Source organism: Cygnus olor, chromosome 1 (assembly GCF_009769625.2).
Source record: "Cygnus olor isolate bCygOlo1 chromosome 1, bCygOlo1.pri.v2, whole genome shotgun sequence".
NCBI lineage: Eukaryota > Metazoa > Chordata > Aves > Anseriformes > Anatidae > Cygnus > Cygnus olor.
In genome coordinates, this window is record NC_049169.1 from 201,456,121 (window position 1) to 201,477,388 (window position 21,268).

General features: G+C 43.4%; 1 protein-coding gene across 8 annotated transcripts; it reads right to left on the bottom strand.

The window, feature by feature from the left end:
- Positions 1 to 377: 377 nt before the first annotated feature.
- ANKRD42 (ankyrin repeat domain 42) lies at positions 378 to 21,267 on the bottom strand. 8 transcript variants are annotated; one of them, XM_040544322.1, is made up of 13 exons: positions 20,025 to 20,074; positions 17,065 to 18,429; positions 15,380 to 15,487; positions 14,947 to 15,066; positions 14,191 to 14,326; positions 10,953 to 11,153; positions 9,795 to 9,920; positions 7,483 to 7,588; positions 6,685 to 6,860; positions 6,149 to 6,290; positions 3,717 to 3,861; positions 1,239 to 1,373; positions 378 to 1,048 (listed from the first exon to the last, which is right to left on the bottom strand). In XM_040544322.1, the coding sequence occupies exons 2-12, from the start codon at positions 17,269 to 17,271 to the stop codon at positions 1,278 to 1,280; spliced, it is 1,563 nt and encodes a 520-aa protein (XP_040400256.1). In that variant the 5' UTR covers positions 17,272 to 18,429; positions 20,025 to 20,074; the 3' UTR covers positions 378 to 1,048; positions 1,239 to 1,277. The 8 variants fall into 8 exon arrangements, 7 of the variants coding, with proteins under 7 accessions (XP_040400256.1, XP_040400260.1, XP_040400258.1 ...); XM_040544326.1 differs by lacking the exon at positions 378 to 1,048 and having other exon boundaries at positions 1,084 to 1,373; positions 17,065 to 17,228; positions 18,271 to 18,429; positions 20,025 to 21,267; XM_040544324.1 differs by lacking the exon at positions 378 to 1,048 and having other exon boundaries at positions 1,084 to 1,373; positions 17,065 to 17,228; positions 20,025 to 21,267.
- Position 21,268: the final 1 nt, after the last annotated feature.

Genomic DNA, 21,268 nt, shown 5'->3' on the forward strand with positions numbered 1-21,268 from the left:
CAGATTACCAGACTGTAAAAATGCAAATGGGGTCTATAATGAGCACAGTGCTGTTGTGTTGAGAAATGAGGCTGCTTTTTCTGTTGTGTGTGTTAGTGACATAGGCACAGGTACCAGCAGCAAGGACTTCAGGCAGTGACTCGTCTCATGTAACTGTAGCATATTCAAATCCATCCTATTACGAGTTATAACCATTTCTGAAGTTCTCTGAAAGACCTGTGTTCATCTTTTGAACTGTTCCTACATGAGAATAGCTCCAGCAATGATGTATGAAATTTTATGTACTACATACAGCTTCTTACCATCACCCCCCTACACCTTGAGGAGAGCTCCAGAGACTGGATTTCTCCTCTTTGTCTCTGTAACGAGGCTTATGCTGTTCTGTAGCAAGCCTCTCCCCCAGTCTCTTGTGTATGCACACAAATACAATTTGATTTTTTTCAGTAATTTTGAAACTTACAGAGATTGTTTCCTTAGGTAGCTAAGGAGAAGATAGATGAGGATTGAAGCACTAGCAAATTACCATCTATAAAAATTTATTGGAAGCAAGACAGCCAAAATATTAATGCATGATTTTCCAGAGCAAAATAACTTCATAATAGCGTGCAGATAAGAGAACAATTTTTATTATATGTAAAGCCATGAAATGTTTTTTTAGGCAGGGATGTCAGGATTGCTGTTTCTAACCACAATGTGCCCTGTAACCTAGTGACATCCTCAGCCTTGGTTTAGACTCGGGGGCCCACGGCTGCAGTTCATCTGGCACCTCAGGAAGGAGTAGCTTCAGGGCTTATTTAGGAATGGCTTGAAGGTGGAAAGTGAGGGGTCTGGCACCTGTTCGTGCAGTTCAGCAAGTACTTGTTCCAGACACTGCTTCAGGTCCATGTTGCTGGTTCTGTCTGAGGTAAGGTGCCTTATTTTCTTTTATTTCTTTAAGGTAGTAGTACAAAGACTAGTAGATGAGGATACTTTCCTCAAACCCTAGGTCCCATGATGTTGCTGCAGTTGTCTCTCAAATGCTACGGTTTGTAAAGCTGTTAACTACTACCTGGACAGGAAGAGAAGTCCAACAGTGGGGTTTTCTGTTGTTTTTGTTTTTATGCTGTTGCAGTGATTTAAAAGTATATTCTAGGCCAGAGAACTAGGAGAATAGTTCAATGAAATTCAGTGAACCACAGCTCATCTGTGGAACTGGGCTATGCAAACACTTTGCACTGCGTAGAATATTGCCACTCTACCTCCTCAAGTCTGCCAGCCCCTCGTCTGAGGTTCAGTCCTCAGCGCAGTCTCACAAACACTCCGCCAGAGTTGCAGGCTGGTTTCTTCTTTACTTTCTTTTTCTCTTTGCCAGAACTGGAGATAGTTCCAGCTTCCTGAAACAAAGGATGTTACAGCCGTTAAACAGCCATCGCTTAAACCTGCTACCTCCCAGGACAGGTTTTAGAAATCCATGGCTTTAATAACCACAGAATATTGTGTTTGTGCTGAAGCTGGGGTAGAACATAGTGGCAGGGCATGAGATGGCAGTCGCAGCAGGGTAAAATGCGAAGGTCCCTTGGTTACAGCAGTCACAGCAGTTTTTGAAAATCTGCCTCAATCAGAAGTTGCCTCCTGTCTCAGCTGTCGACATGTAATCATGTGTCAATGTGATTGATCACCATTAACCTAGTGGCCAGGGGGGCTTTCCCAGACTGCTACTGGTAGCAAACCACCTACAGCCACTCCTCCACCGTAGGAATGGGGGCACTATGTCGTAGGTGTGCCAGATTTTTAAACCTGCCAGGTGGGTAGAACGGGTAATGTCTTAAAAGTGTGCTGTGGAAGCAGAAAGTGGCTTTTTTTTCAAAAGGAGAAAGCACTTGGCCAGCCAGAGGGCGGCAGCAGCATGGAAGAGCTCAGCTCTGAGGACATAACGGGAAGCAAACAGCTGTAGGAGCTTCACGGCGTGTATGTGGTGGCAAGGAAAGCAGGGACAGGTAACAGAAAGGGGAAACTGTACGCAGGAGGGGTGCAGAAACAGTCCTGTAAGGGAGGGCAGGAGGAAGAAACCAGGGGAGGGGGTAGATAGAGATGGAACGAGCTGTGTAATGCAAGTTCCCTTTAGGGCTACCAAGGGAAAGCTGCAAGAAAACAACAGCAATTCCCTGACTGCTCTGTGGCTCAGAAGCCCCCTAAGCAAAAGCCGGTATTTTTGGGAGCTCTTCATAAATTTCTTAGAAATGTTTCAGTGGCCTTTAAAGCCATTTGACTTGGCAGGTGATAAGTAGGACGTGCTGGAAAGATGGTATCTGTCTGCAAAAGTACCATTCGTACTGGCTATCCAGTAGGGGACTTGGTACAGCCAAAGGGCCCCGCAGTCCACATTTAACTACTCGAGCGAAGGCTAAATCCACACATGGCTTAAACAGTAGCAAAACTGAGCTCTAGCTGCTTGTTTCCTGCCCAGAGCACTCACTAAGCATTTTTTCCCATCACGCTTGGAAAAGGACCCTTGTCCAGTAGGGATGCTCCAAATACCGGGGTGTCATTCAAACCTGGCTGAGGAGGCAGTACCGTTATCCCTTATCCAGCAACCCAATTTCTCCTCCAGGAAATAAGTAAATGTTCCATGTGAAGCACAGACCAGCATCCCCATCCCATATGACTGCCCTAAGAGCCTGTGCAGCCGTTTTCCCTCCCTCACTCCCTCTGGATCTGTGAATACGGAGTTACGGTGGTCACCCAACCATAAGCAGGGGAGTGAATATGGCACCATCTCAGCTGAGCTGACACTGTGCTGGCCAAAGCATCCCCTGAGGACGCGTCTTCAGGCCCCTCTTTGGCAGAGGAAGGCTCTAAATCCAAGTGCCCCACATCGTCAGTGACTCCTCAGCTGACTTTTAGACTGGTTGTAGCAGGACCTACAACCAGTCGCAGAGCCAAGGCAGCGTAATGGCCAAAACAGCCGGTCACCAAAGGTCCAAGAACAGCAGGGAACAGCCAGGAACGGCCGGGCCACGCGCCTTTCACACTGGCTCTATCTTTGGATGACCCAGCAGTGTCACTGCGCACCGCTTCCCACCAGCCATAGCAGGAGGAACCCAGGAGCCTCACCAAAGGCTGGACTGGATGGCAAAGATCTGAGAAATGGGACATTGACTTTTCACATTGCCTTGTGGGAGATTATATGTGGCAGGGGAAGACCTGAAAAGCCAGCTCTCCTGTCCCCAAACTTAGCAAGTGAACTTCTGATCTGTTATCAGATTTGATTAAAAATGTCTCTAAGTTTTCTATCTTTGCCTGCTAAGTCAACCAAGCGTTCATACCAGTAACTGCTTTGCTGTCAGTGGACTTGATAATTATGATGACACGAGACCACTCACTGAAATCAGTCATTGCACACAGCAGTACAGCACTCCACCCATTCACTTCCCAGTCTGGAGTAAAAGGGAGGAAAACAAACCTAATGACAAGGAGAAGAGCTATCCTGCAAGAATACAGACGCTTCTCTGCCAGGGCACAAGGAGAAACTGCTATCTTTTCAGAGCAGAGACGCTGTCAGGGTGCAGCAAAGGCTGCTGCTCGCTTCAGTGTCCCAAGCTGAAAGCTGCTGACACGTTTACTCCGGTGTTTCCTAGCACCATGCTGGGGAATCTTAGCAGGAATGAATGTGCACAAGCAGTGGGACAAGCCTCTGTCCCACGCTCCAGGAAAGGGGGCGTTCGGGTGGCACGCACCAGGGGGAGAGCAGGCGGGGTGTGGGTTTTCTCCAGGCTCTCTCTCAGGTGGCCTATCTCAGCACGGTAGTCATCCAGCTGGCTCTCCAGCTTCTCCCGCCTGACTCGCTCGTATTCCAGCTGAGCCTCCAGCTCCTGCACAGCCCTGCCAAAAGCAAAGGAGACAACCAGAGCATAAAGCACATCCAAGCATGTCCCGGCCACTCCACGTGTTGTTTCTTTTCAGGAGCAGGTTAGTCACAGCAGAAAACTGCAGTTACAGGCTGCTCCTGGCTCAAGACCATTTGCAAAAGCTTCAGCATCTGCTGTTTGTCCCTCCCCGCAGTCACCTGTGCTCAGCGCACGACCATCTCTACCACGAGATGGCGACATCTTCCCACACATTGAGCCAGCCCCAGGGTTTTGAGAAGGCTGTAACCCAGGTCCATCTCCAGCTGCAGAACAGGGAGAAGTGCCCAAGAGGTAGAAGAGTTGGCAGGAAACAGGGAATAGGCATAAAACTGGTATTCTAGACAAGCCAGGGGCAGTTTCTTCATTTATGGCTGGTTCCTCCACATCCTTCCTAAAGTGATTGGGTTAACCACAGATGAGGAATGATCAAATGACAGCCTGCATGGCACCGGCTGAAGGAAAGCAGAAGCACTGGCTGATAAACAGTTGCACAAGTTCTCATCAGTCATCCCCACAGTGGCTACTAAATTAACTGAGATTCCTGGAACTGGTTAGCTGAGACATAATTCCAATATATTCTTATAACAACAATTGACCTCAACAGCTGAGTCATCTGGAGTTGAGCTGGCGCTCCTCTGTAGCACAACGAGTTAGCCCAGCTACAAAGACGGAATACTGGTAAAAGGAAAAGGGAGACGTCTGCCCTGTGGATTCAAATAGCGTGGCAGGAAAAAAAAGCTGACAGACGAGCTACTGCGTTTCCCAGACCAAAAGATTCCTGACTCACTGTCCAAAGCGACCAGGCTCTATCAGTCTTACTGACACTGTAAGAACGACCTGTGCTTTTGCAGGTAACTCAGCGCCTGGGGGAACAGGATGACTTCTTGCACACTCTGGATTCGTGAGGCACAGCTCCAGCAGTGTGTGGCACACACGCGGTGGCATTTGTTTCCATGCCATGCAGCCTGGCCCTGCGCAGCAGCTCCCACCAGGCCTCTTACAGCCAGAAAATCTGAACTAGAGCAGACATTTTCAAAATCTGCTAGAGTAACCTTCCCAAGTGGCAATTCCTGCTTTTCATCTAGTAAAATGTTGCTGTTGATAAGTATTTTTAAATAAGGAGGTTTTCTAGAATACGATACAAGTATCTTGGGGTTTATACATAGTTCTCTCTCAGTGTCCTGAGGAGCAGTATTTCAGTTTCAAAAGGCCAGACTGGATCTAGGGATGCTCTCTGGCCTCTGCAGATGACATCCCTCAGAGACCCTCACAATTACTGTTTTACTAGTTTCACCCCACACGCCACAGAAAGCAAAATCTCTTAATGAGCCTTACCAGAGCTCTCTAACAGGCACTGGCAGCTTTTCAATAGCTGCTGTATCCAAAACGAGCTCTAATTTCTGTCATTAGTCAACAGTGACTTTTCCAGTGCTGCAAACATATTACTCTAGTAACGTGTGGTTTGCAGTGGCCCAAACACATAATGGACATGGACGTGCTTATCTACAAGAATTAAGAACAATATGTAGCCAAATGTTTGACAGATAGAGGTAGGGACAGGATGTTGCTTTAATGTTTATGGTCTAAATCTTTAAGAGAAATAGAGGCATTTCTTTAAAACTTAGACAGTCTGCCCATCTAAACACCTAACCCATCTAACAGAAACCTTTTATTTAACAGAGACCCTGAGAATTAGGCAGAAACTATGGAAAATGCTTCACATGCAAGGGGAGGTTCGCTGAGATTTCTATTTTTGTGATCTGGATATGATCTAATGTCTTCATGAGCACAGAAATATACTGCCCTTGACAAAGAAATATAACAGGTCATTAAATAATTCTGCCTGTATATGCACTTCCATGCAAGCCATGCTAAGACTAATGCTTCTATTCAGACTTATTAAAGTGCATACATATATTCAGCATCCTTGATGAAAAAAAAAAAAAAAGCATAGTCAGGACTTATGTGCAGCCTACTGCACATACACTGCAGGAAAACCTGAAGGCAGAAGAGGTAGTCCTGCACAAGCACAAGAAGTACAGGCCCATCAAAAATCTGTGTTGTGCTGTAAGGCTAATCCTGGTCGTAGAAGTCTAGAAATGGCCAGGCAAATCACTGAAGTCCTTTTCTTTTTGGCCTGGCTAAAGTTGTTAAGTGGAAAAGACAGAATGGCCAAAACCATTTGAGTGTAAGGTAGCCTTAAAGAAGGCTTTAAAATGGGCCTCACTGAGTTAAACATCACCAGAGCAAGTTAACCTTACTTCTCAACCTCCCTTTGTTCTTTTTTCATCTTCTTCTCCTCCTCCGTTATTCCTCCCAGTTGTCTGTAGTTGCTGTAGGCAATTTCTAGAAGATGCTGAAGTTCTTGAATCTTGCGATAGGCCCTTACTGTAAAACAGGGATCTCCAGGTAGGGAAAATGCACAGAGAGAACTGAAGACAGTCGTGCTGAAATCCAACAGCCTGGAAAAGAGTCTCACAAACACAGAAATCACACTGCTCAGCAGATACTGAGATGTATCTGACACCCACACAACAGACAGCTCTCAGAAACAAGGAGCAATCCAATGTGGTTTCACCGACACAGATTAAGACAGTGTAACAGGTATGTTCTGACTGTCCTGCACTATGCTTCCTAATTTTCTACAATTTGTTTGAATACTCATCAGTACAGATACCCTGTCAACAAACTCATCCTACAACAAAAAAAAAATCGCAGCAGTTAGCAGAAAATGTGCAAGTAGGAACAGAATGTCTCGAGACTATCTTTTCAAATAAGGAGTGATGAAAATGCTTACTGCGTGCGTTCCTTTTCTCTGCTTTATCCAGGATTAAATCTTCTTTGCTATCCGTACTCCCTTCCACACCATGTCTTTCAAAAAATTGTGCATTGTTTGCATCTAGTTCTTCATCACTGGAGTTACTGTCTCCAGTTCTTTGTGTCAAAAGTTCCACAGCTGCCAGTTGGGCAAATCTGCCGAGAGAACAGTTAACCTACACTGATATATCCCCGTAATCTGCGAAAGCATTGCCATGCTGCCCGCATGTGACAGAAACTTCCTGAAACTCTTCATGTCCCCATTTATAGGAGGGGGTTTCAGGGTTGAAGGAAGCATTGGTACACAAACTATGAGCAGCTGATCTACTTTCTGCAGTATTCTCCCAGCATGAGCTCTGCCTCATTGAAATCTTATGGTGATGACTCCCACATCAGAGAGATCTTCTCCTTTGCAGGATTTCTTAACTGAATCTCATCAGCAACTGCATTATTTTTATTAAGGCAAAAATCAGTCGGCTTTCTTTAGTTCTCATTTACTTTGTGCAGTTGGAGCATATAGGCTTACGACCTTCCTTTTGCAGATCAGTTACTTTTCACCTTTTATGTCTCACCATGTTCAAAAAAAAAACAAGGTAAACATAAAACCTTTTACAGCTACAGTACTGCTTTGCTTGTTACTCAGAACTGGAATTCATGGACTTGACCTTTTCCTCCCTCCATCACTGAAAATCAGAAGTAATTACAAGAAAGCTGACTTGATATTGATATATAAATAGTAAGCAAATAAACGACTGAGCTACATGATATGTGTTGTTACCTCTTGGCTACATCCTTTGGAGTCTCTCCAGCATCATCTGTAATGTCACAGTCAGCTCCTATTTCAAGCAACCACTGTAAGCAATGGACGTGCCCCTGTGCGGCAGCTGGGGAAAGGAAGGTGCATGCAAGTCAGATGTATTCAACTGAAGTGTTTCAAACCTCATACGTCCCCCTCTTGACACAGTTCAATGTGCCAGAGGGTGGGTTCATTAAGACCCCACAGGTGAGATGCTATTTCAGAGAAGCCTGCGTTTCAAGATGCTTAAGCCGTATGGGCATGCCCATTTTTAGGGAAGATCCTGCAATGTGTTTTTGTGCCTCTTTCTAGTCCTGGAAATTTACTTGCAACTCTTGCTGGAGAGGAGCTAAACTAAACTTGCTCAGTCTCAAGCACTGAGCACAAGGCACACAAATACCTGCTGCCTCGCACGCTCTTGCTTTGAGGTCTACACGTCACCCACTTGCAGCAAAGTACTGTCACCTTTCCCTGGCTCTGGGCTCCCACACCTCACACGGGGTTGGTTGGACCAATCCAGGGCATACAGCGCTGGCTCACAGAGAAGGAGAGAAGCGGGAGCTTTGTGCTGGAGCTACAGGTACATCACTTCTTGGGCCACACCCTCAAGGCAATGCTTCTCATCTGCAGCCCAACGCAACAGCTTTGCCTAATCGTGTGATCTAGCGTGGCTACTGCCCGTGCCTCGTGGTCCCCAGGAACGATGTCTCACATATGGAGGATGGTACTTGGCGTGTCTGGCTGAAAACAGCCAGCCCCTTTTCTCACGGAAGAAAAATTCTGTCTCTCACAGAAACCCATTTGGATATGTGTCATGTTTGTTTTCATATACAAAAAATTAGGAAATGCAAAGACAATCAACCATACAATTTCCCTCAACATTTCATCAACACCGCACGTAAAGATTGGGGATGAAACAAGTAGCAACATTCTAAGAAAAGGGGGTAGGAAGGAATGTAGAAAACACTTTTAAAATCCCTTCATATTTTTTTTTTTTTAATAAGAACTTCAGTTATCTTTTTAAAAATTCTATTTTTATCTAATCAAAAAGAATTGTAGGAAATAGTGTTAAAAGCATATTACAAGAATACTTTATCTCTTTTCTCTCCCATTTCACGGGACAGGCTGACCATGAGCCAGCAGTGTGCCCTGGTGGCCAATAAGGCCAATGGGATCCTGGCGTGCATTAAAAGGAGCGTGGCCAGCAGGTCAAGGGAGGTGATCCTCCCCCTTCTACTCTGCCCTGGTCAGGCCTCACCTGGAGTACTGTGTCCAGTTCTGGGCTCCCCAGTACAAAAAAGACAGGGATCTCCTGGAAAGAGTCCAGTGGAGGGCCACAAAGATGATACGGGGCCTGGAGCTTCCTATGAGGAAAGGCTGAGAGACCTGGGTCTGTTCAGCCTTGAGAAAAGAAGACTGAGAGGGGATCTTATCAGTGTTTATAAATATCTTAAGTGTGGCAGACAGAGGGATTTGGCCAACCTCTTTTCAGTGGTTTGTGGGGACAGGACAAGGGGTAATGGCCACAAGATGGAGCCCAGGAAGTTCCGCACCAACATGCAAAAGGACTTCTTCACGGTGAGGGTGACGGAGCACTGAAACAGGCTGCCCAGGGAGGTTGTGCAGTGTCCTTCTCTGGAGATATTCAAGGCCCGTCTGGACACCTACCTGGGCAGCCTGCTCTAAGGAACCTGCTTTGGCAGGGGGGTTGGACCCGATGATCTCTTGAGGTCCCTTCTAACCCCTTCAATTCTGTGATTCATCTTTCAGACATTAATAAGAAAACCCCAGCCACAAGAGGACCATTCTTCTGTAATGCTAGCACTCCACTGCAAATCAAGGTGTTAGATACAAGAAGTTAAGCTTCCTCCACAGCATATAACAAATTACCTTGTTGTGGTTTTTATAACACATCTCCACGGTAGCAATATGTTCGGTAAATAAAGGCCCAGACCATAACACAGATCACTGTTATGACTAACTAACCCATGTTTCTAAAACTGACATCTCACCTGATTAAAAAAATAATAAATTTCAGTTTAGATGTTGTTTTCTTTTTCATATAAACTTTCTGTATTTACTTCAGCTTAGTTATTTTGTTTTTAAAGTGACACCTAGACACACACACATCACAAAATATGTTTTTCAGGGTTGCCCTTTCAAGCCCTCAGGAAATGAGACACTGTTTTTCATTAAGTTTATCTGATGAGCAGCCACTTGAAACACTTGAAAAACTAAGTAAACAAGCCAGCAACAAATGGTAACAAGCTGAAACACAAATCATAATTACTGACCTTTGTGCATGAGAGTGGATCCCTTATCATCCCGCTCATTAATATTGATTACTCCACTTTTCACTAATTTTCTAAGTACCAACAAGTCCCCTTTGAAAGCAGCGCTATGGGCTGGGAAAGCTAAAACTGAAAACGAAACACACATTTCCAAACAGATACCAGTAATTCCTCTAAACATGTTCATATTTGTCTCATACAGCTTGCTTCTCTCTTAACTTATTCATGGAAATTTCATAGCTGTAGCTAGCCAGGTTAATGCATCTTTAATCAGCTAAAACACAGCTGCATAACTAGCACTGTTCATCACAGACTTGACTAAACATGTCTCAGTTATGGCTAAAGGCATCTTATACAGCTTGGAGATGAATTTCAAAGATCTGGAATACCTTTGTTTCGTAGTTAATGTTCTATTACTGGTGGTAACTAGAGTCATTTGCCTATTTTGAATTCCACAGCCTAACCAAATATATAAACTAGTCTACTTCTTGGTAAAAAACTACTCATAGGGAAAATTTGATTTTTCCAGTTATATTTATATATATATAGAGAGAGAGAGAGAGAGAGAGAGTATTGACATATATACATATAAGTATAATGACAAAAGACTAGCAGATAAGGAAAGTAAATGCCTGGAAAAAGTAGAAAGGTGAAGGAGTAATTCTTATATCTTTGCTCTGTGGAATGTTGTCTTTAGGAAGCTTGCCACACTTGCATCTTTTGGCTGTTCTGACCGCAGTAGTATTGCTGGTTAACAAGTAACCTTAATTTTAGTAAAACATTTCCAGGCTGAATTGTTATTCAGTGTAAGTAAAGAATTCTGAGCAGGCAAATCTGAAAACTCATGAAAATTATACAGCTATTCTGGATTTCTGCTGGAGTCTAAGAAGAACATGCATAACTTGGTATTCATAGTGCAACAGTGTGACAAGTTATATTTCAATTATTATAAATCAAAGATATTTATAAAATCACATTGAGTATCCCAGACTTTAGCTATCAGTAAGTGCAATAACTATTGAAAGCAGTAGCTGTTCCTTACGTTGGTGATACGAAGGTTGTAATTCTCATATAAGTTTTCAGAATCAAGTGTTTTACAAAACTACACCTATTTTAACAGTATAAATTTTAATAAAATCTTAGTGTTTGATCCACGCTCACCTTCCTGTGTCTCTGAATGCTCCCCCTCTTTTTCCACACCATTAATATATTGCAGAATATTATCCTTATAGAAGCGCTCAGCCAAGTCCCTTGGAGTCTCTCCATGGTCATTCCTGGCTTTCAGCGTGTGCACGACACTGGCCATTTTACTGACCAAGAACTTAAAGCAATGCAGGTGTCCTTCCATTGCTGCCAGATGTGCTGTAGCCCAAGGTAAAACAAAGTAGGTTAGAGCAAAGCACTGCTGACCACCAAGAAAGCAGTGCTCTCACTACCAGTTAGATCTAGCTCCTCCACCAGCACCTGAGCCATCCAACACTGCACAACAAAAGGGTGCAGCTTCAGTTGGGCAGGGGATGCTCAGCTCCTATCCAAGACAGAGTCCAGCTGTATGCAAAGGAGGTAGAAGAAAGCTGTCAAGGGTGGGATCTGCAAAGAAAATTCCCTGGCAGAGCTGATGGCGGGAGACAACACAACACTGCCGAGAAACCTTTGAGCTCTAGCTAGGAGAGCGCGCTGCTGGGGTCTCCTGTTCCCCATGAAATGAAATCTCACTGCTCAGCAGCTCTGATCTGACTTCATTCTCCTAGGTGGACTCATTACAGAGGACCCAAAATCCGAGCTTCAGTGAAATCAGGACAGTTTTTCACATTATCTTAATTTTTTTCAGTGAGTTAGTTAGGACAAAGTGAAAAGAAAAGGTAACTTCTTAAAGTTAACTTCTGGTTACTAGTCAGCTGGTGCAAAACTGACTCAACTCTTACAAATCCTCTTTCAGATATGCAAGAATCTCAGGGATGAAACTTCACCTTTTGGAATGAAACTGTATTAAATGTCTGCCCTATGCAGAAAGCAGTCAAAAAAGCTCGAGGCTTTCTGCAAAAACAGAAGAGGAAAAATACATTAAAGAGTTGTATTCTGTCCATGTCTTTGTGCAAAGTTCCAGTGGGATGCTATGGAAGACACATAAAGGAATTTTTCATGGACAGCTTTTAACCTGTGTGTTGCTTAGTAGTTAGTGCCCAACGTGTAACTTGCACTTAAGACCAAAGCCAAAGTGTTTTGTGATGTTAACATAAAATATGCTGCTTAGTGCTGAGAACTTTGAGAAACTTTGTCTCAGGCATCACAAATAGGCAGTGGGTAACTGGTGTTGGGATCCCAACTTCTCACTGTTTCATCTCAGCTGTTATAAAATCAGGCTAACACTATTCACTCTTCTCCAAGCAGTGAGTGAAAGAACCATGTCTGTGAAAAATTCAGGTGTCACACTACGATTCAATTAATATTACATTTAGAACAGGCTTAACTGGTAAGAAATAAGTGAAGCGTGGCCAAAACCTGAATACAGATAGAAAACAAAATGTTGAATTAATGAATGCAGACTATTCAGGGCACTGAATGACCCAGTGTTCTTCAAAAAAAAAATAGTTTTTTAGATAATTAAAACCTCTGCCATAACAGAAACATGATTCTATGATTCTATGAAAAGACGCAATCTTACATTTCTTAAGTTTTAGGAGTATGGCATTGCAACCTCAGTAAACTCCTTTCAGTATACTCAGGTAAAATTACAGCACTGGCCAGCTAATCCTGAAGCTGAATTATGTAGAAATGATTTAAATTTACTTTACTGTTTCAGAAGCTGAGGAAAATACTCTAATCTGTATAACATAACACTTCTATTAATCATTTATTAGGAGTGTTACAAAGCATTTTCTTTCCTCTGGATGGTAAGAGGATCAAATGAAACAGAACAAAGGCTGGACAAACCAGCTTCTGTAGATGTCAGAAGAGTAAGAAAAGCAATGTTCTGCTAACACATATATACAGAGCATTTAAGTGGAACTGTGCTGGTATTCACCGTATCTCCATAATAGGTTGTGATGTCAGGGAAGTGTTCCCAAACGCAAACAAAACTACCTTCTATGCTGCCACCAGGGTTCCTAACATCATGAACCTTTATCGCTTGAGCCAATACACCAGATGTCCTACCGGGATGTAAGAGCCTCACATCCTTTAACAAAACCCAGGTTTGAAAAACAAAACATAGATATCGGTTTACTGGATAAATAGTGCTTAACAGAGGATAAAAGATTTTGAAAATGGATTTAAAAGGATAACTCTAAACCTCTAAACGAGTTATTGGGGGGAAAAAATATGCTATTTGGAACAAATAATATGACTGACCGTAAGGAGACATGTTAAAAGGGAAAGGATGCAACAAGAACAAAGGGTATGAGCAACAACATTCAACTTACAGAGGACTGAGGCAGTGGTGTGCTAGGCAGAGGGATGGTGGAGAGACAGACCATGAAGAGAGTGCCCATTTTTTTTGTGCTAAGGTGACTGTGCACATGATTATGAAAAGAGTACAGACTGCAGATAATATAGAAATTCTGGTATTCCAGAAATCAAGGTGAGGAAATCAGAGGTAAGTGAGAACAACGGTTTTACCAACCCAGTTAAGAAACGTTTGGATACCAAAACCTGCATATGAACATGCCAGAATCTGCTCACACTGGCACAGCCATTCAAGCCTGGCACACATTCAAAAAAGAGCAGGTAGCAGCTGGACCTGCCTGCTGCCCCACCTACCCTTCCCCTCCTGTGACCTCCATCGGCACACGTGCTCCACCACGTGCCAAGGGGACGCTGCCCTCTCAGAACGGGCCTGCTCCCAACGTGAGCTATTCCAGCGCCCATGAACTCTGAGCCTTGCCAGGAGCAGCAGGAGCTGAATAGGATGCTGATGCCAACTGACAGCTACTTGGGATTTTATGAACTCCCTCATAATTATAAAAACAGAGCGACTATGTTTATTGCATGGAACCAACTAGCAAATCATAGAATCCCAGAATGGTTTGGGTTGGAAGGGACCTTAAAGCCCATCCAGTCCCAACCCCCTGCCATGGGCAGGGACACCTCCCACCACACCAGGTTGCCCAAAGCCCCATCCAGCCTGGCCTTGAGCACCTCCAGGGATGGGGCATCCACAGCTTCTCTGGGCAGCCTGGGCCAGGGCCTCACCACCCTCTGAGGGAAGAATTTCTTCCTTATATCTAATCTGAACCTACTCTCTTTTAGTTTAAAACTGTTACACCTTGTCCTATCAAACCAGTATCTCTTGTCCAACCAATGCTGACAGGTGTGCTTTACTTAAGGTGTGCTAAGATTATCACATACCACAACAACTGTAATCCAAAGATTAAAAAGCATATGATTTATCCTGACATACCTGGAAGGTTTCCATTGTTATCCACATCATCTATACATGCTCCCCATCTAACAAGAAGCTGCAAACACCCCAAGCGACCATGAAAAGCAGCATAATGAACAGGCTTCCAGTCGTTCCTGTCTGAAACATTTGCATTCTGAAATGAGAACAGCAGGTTAATTCATTCATTTACAAATCTTTGACACAAAACAAATTTTACAAATAGGAACCAGCTGTTCATTGTGTTAAATTATTTCCGTCAAATCAAATAATGTTTTTCAAAGTTCATGTCATATAAATAGTTCCCATTCCAAGATGGGTATTTTTCACTGTTTCTTGGTTGTACTGAAATAATATACGCAGAAAAGGTATATTTTCAGACATAGTTCTAACGACGTGTTGATGATTATTCTTAAATATACATCTGGATTTTTTTCAGTCTATGTCTTTTACTGTATAGGATTTGTCCTAAATAGGATTTGTCCAAAAAATCACAACAACCTCAGTGCCTGATCTTCATTTGGTGACATCCCCTGTCAAATGGGGTTCCACATTATCGATTCTCTTTAGATTTTTGGAACATTTCTCTAACATGTCTTACAATCAAAAAAAAAAATTGAAACTTACCCAAAAAATAAATTCCCACACTTGCCAACAAGAACATACCAACAAAGATTAACCTACAGTCCCAAATCTCAGTTAAACTAATGAGAGTTGTGTTGGAAAAGGATAGCAGACTTTGGCTCTGCACTAGGGATCTGCAGGTAAAAGTCTCACCGCTCCACTTTGCAGCATGGTTTGTAAAGTGTACGACTGCCCATGGGCTGCAGCTAAGTGTGACGGAGTGCACCCGCGGTCGTCTCGAGCTTCTAGGTTTGCTCCATTTATTAACAAAGCCTAAAAGAAACACAAAGCCTAAGTTCAGAAAGCAAGCTGAAAAAGCAAACGTAGCCTAGCAGGATGACTTGAAATGATCAGCTGGGTAACTCTGGAGTAACTTCAAGGCACTGTCACTACACAAAATAAATCTCTTTGCGCAGATGGAACAAATGAGTGCACTGGTTTTAACAGCAACTCGGTTCCAGCTGTAATGTCGTGAAGATGAGATACTCACAGCTCCATTAAGAGCCCTCTCAGCTGATCTTCATAATGACTGTGTCCAAACTGAAGCCTGCCTTACTTTTGCTTGAGAGTAAATATTTACACATACCTGCATGCAAGCATCCTGTCCTCGGATAGCCGCAAGGTGTGCTGCAGTCCAGCCTCTGACAGTTACCTGGGTTATGTCAGCTCCGTGCCAGAGCAACCAGTGAAGACACTGCTCAACCAAAAACAAACTCTTGTTATTTAACTATTCTTACCACGTGTCTGAGGCACATTTTAGCTGTAAGTTAACAGTAGACGTTATATGTCAAAACTGCATCAGAATACTTCTTTATGGAAACATGACACCTCAGAGCATGCACTAGCAGGTGAGTTAGACAGTTTCAAAGCCTCATCCGAGGGTACAAAAGCACAAATAACAACTAACTCAGACCCTAGCACTGATTTTACAGAATGGCTTCTTAATTTTACTCTTCCAGATTTAAAATGTAATCTGTGAGAACATATATATGGCATGAGGTAAAAGCATTGGAAAAATGGTGCAAACATGCTCCCTTGAATTCCAGCTAAAATTACCAGCAGGAAAAACACCATGAACCAAATGTAATGCCTCATTTCAGTTATTAGGCTCCTTGGGGTGCATGTAATCCCACCTCTCTTCTCATCCTTTCACAGCTTAGCTTAGCTTTATTCACCTTTTTCCACCACAAGTTATTGCTTTCCATGGAAAGCTTTAAGGACTACCAAAAAAAAAGGTACGAGAACTAGTTAAAACTTTTTGTTATATATTATCATTATTTACTATCTTCTTTTAGGCCAGGCTCCACCCCTGGTTCCTTCATTGTTTCCACCGAGGAGCTTAGTAACAACTAGACGATGGATAATCCAATAAAGTCTTATACATTGACTGCAAAGTAGGAGACTCAAATGAAAAGTGGCAGATTTTATACATGTAGAAAAGGGTGGGCAAGCAATCTATTTTTAGGGTTGATAGCATGATCATCAGCATTTTTTGACAGTTTCTGTACATTCCAGTAACAGCACTGCACGTATTATTTCTCAAGTTTAGCAAGAATTTTACATTTTTTTCCTTTGAGACATTATTCTTTATATGGTTATACATGCCCTTGCTGTTTCAAAGTTAGATTGCTGAAATATTGTGCAAGAAGGCTATAACAAGGAGGTAAATGTTGTGCTGAATACAGCAGCTCAGTCCTCCTGGAAATTCAAAATGTTCATGTACCAAGTACCTGCTGATTTCTGCATCAATATTCAATGTTTTTATTTATTAAAATACAATGTACTAGCACTATTTCTAGAGAATGAGGCATGGGACAGAACACTGGTAAACAGAATGAACATGCTCTCATGTCACTTCTCACTTGGTTCAATCACCTTCATGACTGAATACATCCTAGAGGATGTGTACACATCCTAGCGGATTTTCTAGGCGTCCTGAAAGAAAGAAAAATGCAACAGAAACAAACGAAAGTCATAAATCTGGAAGGGAGACCATAAGTCACACTTTTCTTGGAGTAAGAAAATCACTGATTTTGTAAAATATGTCCATGTTAACTACGTAAACTGTGGATGGGACTTCAGAAAGGCAAAATGAGATACTAAAAAAAATGTACTTCTCTTCTTGGTGAATATATTCACTGAGAAAATCAGACAGAGATTATTAATTTAGCTTGATCAAAGCCAATGATTTTGTGCCCAGCCTCTACCAAAGAAGGAAAACATTAACCCACAAAAACATTGCTGTGTCTGAACACCAACATCATATTTTACCTCCAGACTTCCAGAGTGTGCAGCACAGTGCAAAGGTGTGAACTTGTGGACTAAATCCACCTCGTTAATACCAGCTCCGCTTTTTATCATTGACGCAAGTTGTTCTACATCACCAGCTTTCACTGCCTCATGTACACTAGTGTAATTTTGCTGCTTCTTGACAGCTAGTGAGGAATAATAAAAGGGCATTAGCCAGTTCAGTAACATTTCAGAGAGAGTAAATAAGTGATGAGTCAAAGAATCATCAGGGTGACAGCTTTATAGGAACCAACCCAACGTGTTCAGAGTAACTTCTGAGAGCGAGCCTTGTATCAGCAGGAATCCTTAGCCTCTGTTTGTCAGAAACAAAGAAATACTCAAAAACGTGAAACAGCCGTGTCCCCTCCAGCCTCAGAAAATGGACCAAAAGAAGCCATGAATAAGACCCAGAAGAAAGATGTCAAGAAGCATGGCAAGAGCAGGAAAGCAGAGCTACTCCATCTACATATGCAAATGCTGGAGCAGTTCCACCCCAGCACTGGCTCTCTTCCAAAACTGTGGGCATCACAAACTCTTTCATCTATCACATCTTCAAGCGCATCACCAGGGGGGCTTCTCACTTGGGCGAACAAGCTGTCAGCCATCACTTTCCAGCTGCTCCACATGGCCATGCTCCCACTGCTGCCTGAGGACTCGGCTTACCGTGGCATACCGTGGTGAGGGCACCAGAGCCTTCACCAATTAAGCATGGTGTGTAATTGCTCTTGACTGAGCTGCACAAGTCAGCTTCATGACGAGCTCATGTCAAAATTAAAGCTGCTACAACAACAAAACCAGTTCTTTATACAATGTGTTAGTCATCCTGTGTTGTTCCCTGTGTAAGTATAGCATTGCTCTGGCACAGGTTACCTTGTTAGCCTAAATTTTCGCCCCCACCAAAGTCAGTAGCATTTTCATTGATTTCAGTAGCACAGAATCAAACTCTAAACTTAGGTAGAGGCAGTGTGGTACAAAAATATCTATCATGCGGATAAACTGTATTCTCCTTCAGGCCTTTTCACTGATTAACAGCATAATTGGAGCACTGGGAGTCAGATATCTGAACTCCCTTGCAACATCTTGGCACTTTGCCTAAATTTGTCAACAGAAATAAGTGATGTAAGTAGATCTAATGGCTGAACAACAGATAGCTAAGCGTATGAGTAACTCAAAACAATTATTAATCACCTTCTAGAGTAGTCATCATTCCAGCAGCAAAATGCACTAACACTCTTAGATTAGATTTCACACTCTAAGGAGAAGTCTCGAAGAAGTGGGCTACTGTTCGGCAAGTCAAGCACGTAGGAAAAGGTTGGTCTTAAGGTATTAGCGCCTCAGTTTCCCTGCCTGTGGAGAAGAAATGGTGGTAATAGTTCAAATTGTTAAGCATTTTCAGATCAAAAATATTAGATATCAATGAGATGCTCTGTGAAAAGGCTCCTGACACATGTAAAAAAAAGAACTAATATAATGAAAAGCAGCCTTTACTGTTTACCGGTGCCTAATTTCATGTAATCTGTAGCAGGATTATAGTGCTCTGGTAGATTTGGGGTTGCCACAGAGAAGAAAAGAGGGGTTAGACTTTCTGTAATCCAGACTGAGATTAACACACACCTTTTGATCTTGTGGCTGTGTATCATCACTCCCACCTCCCCCAGAGACAGGCTGTATCATTGCCCTGCACAAAGCAGCTTCACTTAGGAACTGGGACTGTTATTATGCAAAATACTGTATGAACAAACAGCAGCAGCACAGAAACAGAGAATAATTCAAGTTGGAAGGGACCTCAGAAAGTCATCTAGTTCATGCTTTTAAATAATACTTAATTACATTTTGCATTTGGGGTTGTTTGTTTTGTTGTTGTTTGCTTGTTTGTTTGTTTGTTTTTAAACAGAGAATATCACCAGGACATAATTTTCCCACAAGGGAGTCATTTCTCATTATGTCAAGTGAGGGTTACAGACTTCAGCACAATTAGGCAGCCTTACATCAAAGGAAGATCTGGCCAATTACACTACTTGCCAAAGCACTAATGTGTTTAACACAATGTTCCAGTGCAACAAGTTCAAGCTATTTTTTTTTTTTTTTAACCCAGAAGAAATACAAATAGCAACACACACTCCCAGCCCCCAGCAGAGGGAATTTTGCCTCCTTTCTCCCTCTGGAAGGAACAATGACCTACAGCTCCACGGAGATTGATGCCAAATGCTGCTGCACAGCTTCTTGCCTCAGGCCACAAAGAGCAAGCCGGAGCCTGGGACTGAAGTTTAGTAAACAGCTGTTAACAAGAATTTTGTACAAAATATATTTGTTTAGACACTGGATGACATCTTTCATAATTTTAGTGCATTTTTTTAAATTGAAACTGTTATCAATTGCTCATTCACTAAGACAAAATTCCCCTGTAGAAAGAATTAGGTAAACATTGTGGCAACAGTACCTGACCAAAATTCATTAAAGCATTTACTCAGCATGGGGGAAAGGGTCAGTTTTAGGTTTTCCTATATTTCTCTAACACAAAAAGAATCCAGTGCTACACTTCTTTAGCAGTAGCTCAAGGCAACAAGGAACCAAGCCCCCCAGTACGCAAAGGCAAAGTTACTGGACTGGGGAGTTAAAAATACCAGCTTGGGGGTGACCCCAGGGTTGTGCCACCTTTTACCAAATGTTTGGCAAATATTGATCAACCCTGATATTTTATATGAGCCTCACATGAAATGGATATGTTAACAGATGGGGAACCTAGAGCAAAATAACTGAGGGAAGGGAAGGGAAGGGAAGGGAAGGGAAGGGAAGGGAAGGGAAGGGAAGGGAAGGGAAGGGAAGGGAAGGGAAGGGAAGGGAAGGGAAGGGAAGGGAAGGGAAGGGAAGGGAAGGGAAGGGAAGGGAAGGGAAGGGAAGGGAAGGGAAGGGAAGGGAAGCTGCGGGCAAAGCAACCTCACCATTTGGAGTAGGAGGCAGCGCACCAGCTGCTGTTGGCATAGCAGCCCCTCACAGCACAAGCAGCCGGAAACCTGCCTCACTCGTCGCACCCTCCTCCTTCTCCTCTTCCTCCTCCTCCTCCTTTTTCTCCTTCTCTTCTTCCTCCCCCTCCTGCCCGCCGCCGCAGCGGTGTTGCCATGGGCACAGGACTCGCCTTCCCGACGGGCCGCAGGAAAATGGCGGGCCAGGAGCGGCGGCCATGGCACCTCAGCGGCCCAGGGGAGGGCGGCGGCCCCGAGGAGTTTTGGGCACCGTGGGACGAAGCCTCGGGGCTGGGGCGCTGTGATGGGACTGCAGCTGAAGGGGGAGGTGTGGGACTGCCTGAGGTGCCAGAGGAGGCAGCTGCGTGGAGTAAATGACGCTGGGCTGTAGGTGTATGTTCTGTCTGTAAAGGATGGTTCCTCTGTGAAAGCTGGGATAAAGCTGCCTGGGAATCCCTGGGCAGTAGGTTAGCAGGAAAAGGGTATCACAAGCTAGTTTTGTTTCCAGTGCTCTGGCTTACTACCTTTGTGGCATTCCCCAGGGAGAGGCACAAACCAATCATACATCAATCATACCAATCACTATCATCTCTCAAGCTGACAGCCATGTATCAACCAAGAACTATTTAACCTGCTTGTGCTCTATCTGTGGGATAATCTGACTAACCACAATTCTTGTGCTTGTAACCTCCCTGTACTGACATGTCTCAGGGTATAAGTTTTTTTCCTGCAGTTCAGAAGTCCTGCTCTTCAGCCCCATTAGCCAGAAGAATCCGATACCCTGGAGGGAAACTGGGTTCCTTTGATGGGGCCAAAAAAGCACTCTGCATTTCAAGGCCCATTCCCAAATCAGATTTACAGGTGTGCACTGATGATTACATCCAAATAAAATCCATTTCGAACTTAATTATCCTTGTTAGAAAGTTGCTGTAAATCCTCTTGCTGCACCTACGCAAGGATGTCTCAGCCTACCCCTTGAAACCTGAGTGAGAAGATTGGGAACATTCCAACCACCAGCACAATCACAGCTGATTATTTCTACTTATATCACAGACCAAGGCTGACTTTTGATCTTCTGAGTATCCATACCACAAGAGCAATACACTAGAACTACTCTTTGACTGTGTGTCTTGCTCCCAGCAGCTTTAAAAATATGCACTCCACACACAACAGAGTGAATAAAACCTTAAATGCAGATAACATGCTATCCCAAGACAAACACT